Source organism: Galeopterus variegatus, unplaced genomic scaffold (assembly GCF_000696425.1).
Source record: "Galeopterus variegatus unplaced genomic scaffold, G_variegatus-3.0.2 Scaffold3624, whole genome shotgun sequence".
NCBI classification, from domain to species: Eukaryota; Metazoa; Chordata; class Mammalia; order Dermoptera; family Cynocephalidae; genus Galeopterus; species Galeopterus variegatus.
In genome coordinates this window covers 122,382-131,267 of record NW_007729735.1, presented here as the reverse complement: position 1 = coordinate 131,267, position 8,886 = coordinate 122,382, and the positions used below count along the sequence as shown (strand labels likewise).

The window sequence follows — 8,886 nt, the reverse complement described above, 5'->3', positions numbered from 1 at the left end:
TTTTTTTTTTTTTTTTTTTTTTTTTTTTTTTTGGTCTTTTTCCGTGTCCGGCAATGGGATCGCAACCCTCAGTGTTGCCCCCGCGCCTCGCTCAGCCAGGGAGCGGGAACCGGTCTGCATGTGGGATCTGAACCCTCGGGCTGGAGTGCCGCCGCGCTTCCCAGGCGGTGCACTTATCCAGTGCGCCACCGGGCCGGCCCCTAAAAAGCATTTTTCTAATTTGAATTATGGGTGGGAATGAATGATGCCTAGTGAAAGCCTGAATTTCCTGATCAAATGAGATAATGATTTCAGTTTAACCCTGAGGTAAATTTCTTCATAAATGAAGTTATCATTGTGTCTTAATCCTGGCATAGTAATACATATTTTTTGAAATTGGTATGTGCAGTTAAAATATATGGAAACATTGAGGATTACTGAATTACAGGATTTAAATAATAAAGTGGACTTTTATATGCCTTGATTATGTTTAAATAGAGCTCTAAGTCTTTTTCTAATCGAAGTTTTAAATGTATTTAAAACTTTAAAAATATTATTACTAGAGTGTTAGTAGGTCCTTAACTCTTAAAGAATTTTAGCAGATAAGGAATTTGTGATATATATCTAATTATAATAATTTTAAATTTTAGCATATTTTAGAGGAAATGAGTATCAGTTCAGTTTTCCTGCTGCTTTGAAAAACCATCATAACAGAAAACTCATACATACATACATACTATGTCTACTTTTATAGAACTGACAGACTTAGCTGACATAGGGAGGAGATATAAGGGATCTGTCCTGGAGTGAATACACACACTCACACATACATACACACACAGTTGATGCTCCTTAATCATGGATTCTGTTTGTGTATTTGCCTACTGACTGGAATTTATTTGTAACCGCAAATCAATAACTTGTAGCGTCCTCAAGGTTATTCACAGACATGCAGAGTAGCAAAAAAATTTGAGCTGCCTGATGTGCACATTTCTAGCTGAGGTTGAACAAGAGAATGCTTTGCCTTCTTGTTTCAGCTGTCATACTGTAAACAAGTGTCCTTTTAGCAGTCTATTTAGTGCCATGGGCTTTTGCATTTTGTGCTTTTTGTTGATCATTTCACTTGTCTGAACTAGCCCCCAAGCATAGTGCTACAGTGCCGTTTAGTGTTCCTAAGCACAAGAAGGCCATGATGTGCCTTACTGAGAAAGTATGTTTTACATAAACTCTGGCTGTGAGTTCAATGTTAATGAATTACCGATATATATTAAATAAGTTATCTTTAAAAAGAAACATATAAAACAAGGTTATGTATCTATTGGTTTGTGAAAATGTGATTACAGGAACCTAACCCTATATTTTCCTAAGGAGCAGTGGTTCAGTACTCACTAATTCAGTCTTCATGGTGCCTTTATAGAACATAACTACCAAGAATTGACTGTATATATATGAATGAATGAACAGGTTATATACCATCTGTCTGATTCCCTTATTCAGTAAAGTAAAATTCTTAACACATATTCATTTTATTTTGAAAACATATATATATTTAGATAATATACCTTGTAAACAGTTTCATGAATTGTGTAATATGCCAAATTATTTTGAAATGAAGGTATATTTGGGGTGCAATTAAATGTATTGATATGCTGTTGTGTCAAAGTGTGTTTGTGTGGTTTTTTCTTGTAAAAAAAATAATAAAATGTACTGTTTAACCATTTGTAAGTGTACAATTCACTGGTAAGTACATTTACATTGTTCAGCTTCTGTGGTTTTTTAAAATAGGATTATGGATCTAGGAGCTTGTTACTAAATTTAATCAAAATATTTGGAATTAAATGTAATTGTATTTGTCTACTCTTTAAGATTTATACTGCAGTTTAGATTAGGAATTTTTGATAATTGCATTATAGGGTAGTGCTATTTAATAACACACATTTAATTAAGGTTGCTTTGCACTCACATCCCTCCCCTCTTCTTTTTTAGTGCTTTTTTAGGACCAAAGGATATATTTCCTTACTCAGAAAATAAGGAAAAGTATGGCAAACCAAATAAACGAAAAGGTTTTAATGAAGGCTTATGGGAGATAGATAACAATCCGAAAGTGAAATTTTCAAGTCAACAGGGATCAACTAAACAATCAAATGCATCATCTGATATTGAAGTTGAAGAAAAAGAAACTAGTGTTTCAAAGGAAGATACTGACCAAGAAGAAAAAGCCAGCAATGAGGATGTGACTAAAGCAATTGACATATCCACCCCGAAAGCGGCCAGAAGAGGGAGAAAGAGAAAGGCAGAAAAACAAGTAGAAACCGAGGAGGCAGGAGTAGTGACAACAGCAACAGCATCTGTTAACCTAAAAGTGAGTCCTAAAAGAGGACGACCTGCAGCCACACAAGTCAAGATCCCAAAACCAAGAGGTAGACCCAAGATGGTGAAACAGCCCTGTCCTTCAGAGAGTGAAATGGTTACTGAAGAAGACAAAAGTAAGAAGAGGGGGCAAGAGGATAAGCCACTCAAAAAGCAGCTTAAAAAGGATGAAGAGGGCCAGAAGGAAGAAGATAAGCCAAGAAAAGAACCAGACAAAAAAGAAGGGAAGAAAGAAGTTGAATCAAAAAGGAAAAATTTAGCTAAAACAGGGGTTACATCAACCTCTGATCCTGAAGAAGAAGGAGATGATCAAGAAGGTGAAAAGAAGAGAAAAGGTGGAAGAAACTTTCAGGCTGCTCACAGAAGGAATATGCTGAAAGGCCAAAATGAGAAAGAAGCAGCAGATCGAAAACGCAAGCAAGAGGAACAAATGGAAACTGAGCAGCAGAATAAAGATGAAGGAAAGAAGCCAGAAGTTAAGAAAGTGGAGAAGAAGCGAGAAACATCAATGGATTCTCGACTTCAAAGGATACATGCTGAAATTAAAAATTCTCTCAAAACTGATAATCTTGATGTGAACAGATGCATTGAGGCCTTGGATGAACTTGCTTCACTTCAGGTCACAATGCAGCAAGCTCAGAAACACACAGAGATGATTACAACACTGAAAAAGATACGGCGGTTCAAGCTTAGTCAAGTTATCATGGAAAAGTCTACAATGTTGTATAACAAGTTTAAGAACATGTTTTTGGTTGGTGAAGGAGATTCCGTGATCAAACAGAAAATACTATGTCTTATTTTCTTCTCTGTCCTGGTATTGATGTTATTTAAAATTTTTTCGCTGTATTGTCGTTTGCACTCTTGAACAACATATATACTCCCATATGGATGTCCCAGACTCTTATGATTTAAAATAAACAAACCAGGTTTTAGAATAGCACCAGAGAGCTGTAAGAGGAGGTCTTTATGAAAATATTGGGATGGTTTCTCATTTATCTATATAAGTCCCTTTAATTCTTCACAAGTGCCATGCTTTCTCTCACCTTTGTGAACTTTTTAGATGCTCTTCTGTATGGAACCTTTAATTGATGCTTCATGGCTGCATTAGATGATCCTAAGTGCCTTTATTATGGCCTAGTACTTATTTGTTATAGTATTCATCATACCATATTATAATTGCTTCTGTACTTTTATGTAACTGCCACAGTCTGTTATAGTAGCTCTAAGAACAAAGAAGTTGTGTGTCCTATGTGCCCAGCACTGTTACATATGTGGGAAGAATGCCTATTCCCTAAATATTTGTTGAATAGATGCACAGTTTCCCATCATTATTGCCTTGACTATGTAAAGAGAGGACACCTGTTTAAAGAGATGGATTTGATTGTTTTCTGAAACTAACATTTTGTAATTTCTCTCGGATTGTCGGCACTGTGATTACACCTTCATGGTCTTTTTCATCCTCCAGATTGCCCAGCATTGTCACCCTATCCTCTGATCCTTCTACCCACTAATCTCTGGGTAGTTTTTACCATATAGATTTAACAAGGAAATTTTTGGTAGGTTGTGTGAATGAAACCAAATAACTTTCTTTCCTTACTAAAAGTATGACTGATTGTGCTGATTTGATTCCCAGTAAATGTCCTCAGAGAAGATCTGTGCTTAACCTCTACTCCCAAATGTGTACTGTGTTGCCTCTCTTACTCACAATTTTGGTTGGTATTATAAGTCTAGGGCCTCTAGACCACTTGTTCAAGTACTTTATCACCTGGGAATGATACCACTGAAAATTTATCACTAAATTTTTAAAATGTAGTGATTACTGGCTTCCCACTCAATAGCTGTTAAGTCAGAATCACTGCGATTGAATCTCAAGAATCTGTATTTTAAATAAACTGAATTTGAGATATAGATCAGTCTTTAAATAAAGCTATGGTATATATCCTTTGCTAAGGCTGTTTTAGAGTATGTAGATCAGCATCTCTCCCTAGAAACTTTCAGTAGTTGAATATGGTATATGACTGTGCTATTCTAAATGAACTTATGTTGGGTATTTGTTGGTTAAACCATGAGAATGGTGTTTTTTGTAATTATATTTTCATTCTGCTTCACTATTTTATCCACTACAGTTGTATGCACTGGAGTATAGAATACAATCCCTTATAAGACTGAAAGAGATAGTATAGCATTTAAATCTTCTACAATTGTATATATTAAAAGTGTCCTATGGAACAGAAATCAGGGTACCTTTCTAACTTTCTTACAAATAGGTTTTTGAATTTCCATAAGTAGAAAATTATAAACTTGGTAAAACCTTATTTTGTGAAATTAATAGAGTCAATTGCTCACAGGGATCAACTAAACAATCAAATGCATCATCTGATATTGAAGTTGAAGAAAAAGAAACTAGTGTTTCAAAGGAAGATACTGACCAAGAAGAAAAAGCCAGCAATGAGGTAGGCTTTATTTCGCTTGCATTCTAAACCTCTTTTGTTACAAGGAAGAATTTGTGAAATGAGTTGCCATGGCAAAGTAGAAAGCAGTCTTTAAAATACTTGAAAAATGAATTAGAAATTATTTAAGGCTTACTTTTTTGTGTAGATATTAAATGTATTGGATAATAATTTGCATCTTTAAGATGCATAGATTTTTAAAGTTATTTTTATTTGCAAAACATGAGGTCCAACTATAGGGTGGATTAGTGTTTGTTAGGAATATTTTCTTTCTTTCTTTCTTTTTTTGGTCCTTTTTGGAGACCGCCCGCACCACGCTCAGCCAGTGAGCGTTGTGAGTGCACCGGTCATCCCTTTTATATAGGATCCGAACCCGTTGCCGGAGCGCTTCTGCGCTCCCAGTGCTGCACTCTCCCGAGTGCGCCACGGGCTCGGCCCTGTTAGGAATATTTTCTAAAGAGAGGTAATGTGGGATAGATGAACTAGAAAGGGTATTAGACTGGATTTTTTAAAACCTAGGTTGATTTCCAGCCCTGTGTGATTATCTGTGAGTGGAGATACTCATTTAGCCCTTTCAGGCCTCATGAAATGGTTGTTAGATGACCTCCAAAGTCCTAGCTAACTCTTAAAATTCACAACTCCAGATTTCAGGATTCTACTGTAGAAAAAATGGTCTTATAAATTTATGGTTTTTGTTTTTGTTTTTTTGGCAGCTGGCCAAGATGGGGATCTGACCCCTTGACCTTGGTATTACAAGACTGTGCACTAACCAAGGTTTTATAAATGTAAATAGACAAAACTTCCTGGAGTACTAGCAGGTGTGACTTTTATATTTTATCAGATTGTGAAAGTCATTTTTTCCTTATTACTTTCAGTTTATAATATTAAGACTTTTAATATTTATAATCTCAAAGGTCAGAGAAGCAAAACAAATTTACCCAGCACTTTTAGTGAAACATGCTTGTGAATTTTAGTTTAAGAAATTTTTTTTCAGTCTTGGCTTAATTTACTTAGTTTTCATCTGTATATATATATATTTTTTTCCTTTTAGGATGTGACTAAAGCAATTGACATATCCACCCCGAAAGCGGCCAGAAGAGGGAGAAAGAGAAAGGTACTTTCTGACTAACCACAGGGATCTTAAAAGAATTTTTATGTTAGTTGGCTTGAAGAAGAGTATAATGAAACCTTATTTATATTTGACCTTTTACTCTAAACCCTTTAATTTTTTAAAGAGTAGAGTTATGTTGTTTACTAAGCAAAACTATCTGTGTTTCTTAGTGATGCAGCACCCTTAAGATTGAAGTTGAACAATAAAGGAAATAAAATACACCAGTTTTTATTCATTTTAAAGACTGCCTCAGTTTTCTCTGTAAAATGGATAGTAATATATACTCATAGGGTTGATAAGAGGATTAAATTAATTAATACATGTAAAATATTTATAATAAATCCTGGTACCTAAATACTGGTAAATGCTGTATAAGTGTTGCCCGTTATTGTTATTGTTACTTCACAACATTGTTGTGTGAAATGGGAGTGTGAGTGACAGTGTAGGTGTTGGCTTGGACAACTAGATTACATACTAGGAACACAGGATTTTGGGTTATTGTTACTTCACAACATTGTTGTGTGAAATGGGAGTGCGAGTGACAGTGTAGGTGTTGGCTTGGACAACTAGATTACATACTAGGAACACAGGATTTTGGTGGGGAGTAGAGGCATGGGAAGGAGGAAGTGAAGCATCTGTGAGAATTGGAATAAAGATATGTATCATTATGGCCCAGAAGGGTGAAAAGATAAAGGTGTAGTCACTGGTATAAAGACAGGCTAGTAGATGAGTCAAAGGAGAATGTTTACTGGGAAGAATGGAGAAACTAGAACCCTAAAGGAATATTATGGAGAAGAGGGAAGGTTGCTTTGCAAAATTATGGCTGAGAATGAACTGTCAGGAAAAAAAATCTTAAGTATACCAAGCTAAACAAGGGGAGAATATCGAGAATGAGGGAGTGTCCATAGTGTCCTGATGTAAAGAGAGTCTAAGTAAGAATTTGACAGTTACACTCCCCCGGGATACTTTAAGGTGAGCTCTATTTAGTTGAATGGTAAGAACAGAAACCAGATGAAAGGAGCTGGAAATTTAAATGTTTAATGGTTAAGTTACACTGTGCTTTTGAAGTCTTTGAAGGAGAGAGAATGCAGCAATTTAACAGGGATTTTTAAGGTTAAGGGAAAGTGTTTAAAATGAAAAAATACAGTACATGCCTTAACACTTTTTCTTTGCAAAACTAGGAAGGGCCGGTCCCGGTCCGGTACGGGCGCGACACTGAGGGTTGCGATCCGTTGCCGGTCACGAAAAAAGACAAAAAGGAAAAAAAAAAAAAAACTAAGAAGGACCATAGATGTGTAAAGAGTCAGTATAAATTATCTTATGTAAGTGTACGCTGGATGAGAGAAGGGAGGGGCACATTTGAAGGAACTGACAGGATGGAAGAGATGGACATTTCAGCCTCTTTCACATTGAAGGGAAGGGGTCGAGGAGGCAGTACAAATTTGTAGGGAGAGTCTTGGAAATTAAGAGAATTCCTTCCTTCTGGCCTCAGTCTCTCCCTTCCTCCCCCACTCAATTCAAAACAAGACTTTGGGCATGGTACAAGGCAGGAAGAAATGGATTAAAGGTTTATGCTAGCTATTGTGGGGAGAAGAACAGGATCTGATAAAAGACGGTAAAAGATTAATGAATGGATTTGAGATCTCAACTGAGATTGCTTAAAATGAATGCATGTTTGTACAGTCTCTTCCCAGCAGGGCTCAGCAGCTGGAATAATAGAACAGAGAAGGTAGAATTGTATTGTAATCCTCAGTTGGGGATTTGTGAGACAGGTGCAGGAGAACAAGGATGCAAAGTGCTTAAGAATGCCTAGGAACAGTAGTCCCATGAAGTTTTTCTGTGTTGGGGGTGGCTTTAGGTAAGATCAAGGAACGTAGCAGAGCTAGAAAATGGAGTAATGAATGGTAAAAATGAGTCAAAAGTTTAGAGGTCTTAGTGAGATTAAGTGAAATATGGAAATGAATTTGTAGAAGTTAGAATATTTGCATTTAAGATACTTAAACATGTATATTTCAAATAATTAGTCTTCTCTAGATAAAATATTTTTTATTCTTTGATTTTATTTTCATGAGGAATGGTTTTGACTTGCATGATTTTGTTGTAACAGTCATGAAACACATGTCTGTGGTAAGGCCACTCTTTGGTTAGTGTTAATTTATTTTTATTCATTGTATTAGTTATTGATGAAGTGGTTATCTTTTACTGGTATCTCCTCACAAAGATCCATCTGCCTGTGATTCTTATTTGATGTCTTGATTTATTTCCAAAAGCAGAAAGTGTAAGTGAAGAGTATTTTTGCAATGAGAAGCTGATCAGTTTGAACTAAATTTTAAAAAACTTCTGCCCTCTTAACAGGAAAAGAGCTCTCATATAGTCTTGGATTCTCAACCTGTAGGAGTTGAGAAGCTTTGTAAAAACACAGATGCCTGGTTCCCTAACCCAGAGCTATTGAGTCAGGATTGGGGCAGGGCTAACTGGTCTGTAAGTTCTTAAAATTGTAGAAATTCTACCTGAGCTAATTGTTCAGAGAATTTTTATAGGGTTCCCTGAGAACAATTTAAAGTTTACCTTAGATGAATTTTAATAACACTTTGACTACTCATTATTATGGTCCAGCTATAAAAGTAATGATGTTTAAAAGCTAGCAAGAAAGAAATGGGTAAATTCTTAGAACTGGGATTGCTGAGTCAGATATTTGCACATTTTTTAATTGCCAATATTCATTCATAATAGTACTCTTTCAGAAAGGTGTTACCAGTTTATTGATCATTATCATTCAAGAGATGAATGATATTCTCCACATTCTTAAGAACATTGGACATTATATTTGCAAATCAGATTGTTGATTAAAAGGTGGTTTAAAATTTTTTTATTGGGGCCGGCCCCGTGGCGCACTGCGATAGTGCGCCGCTTGAGAAGCGCGGCAGCGCTCCCGCCGAGGGTTCGGATCCCACAAACAGACCGGCCGCTCACTGG

The 8,886-nt window shown here is 36.1% G+C and overlaps 1 protein-coding gene across 3 annotated transcripts in view; it reads left to right on the top strand.

Moving 5' to 3' along the window:
* Positions 1-8,886, top strand: part of PSIP1 (PC4 and SFRS1 interacting protein 1) — a 34,738-nt gene that overhangs the window by 9,013 nt on the left and 16,839 nt on the right. For 2 of the 3 annotated variants that reach the window (XM_008585587.1, XM_008585586.1), the window contains exons 3-5: positions 1,966-2,104; positions 4,698-4,802; positions 5,851-5,913. In XM_008585587.1, coding sequence (XP_008583809.1) covers positions 1,966-2,104; positions 4,698-4,802; positions 5,851-5,913 — 307 coding nt within the window. Of the gene's footprint in view, positions 1-1,965; positions 3,047-4,697; positions 4,803-5,850; positions 5,914-8,886 lie in introns of all 3 variants that reach the window. The other variant, XM_008585588.1, reaches the window with a different exon arrangement.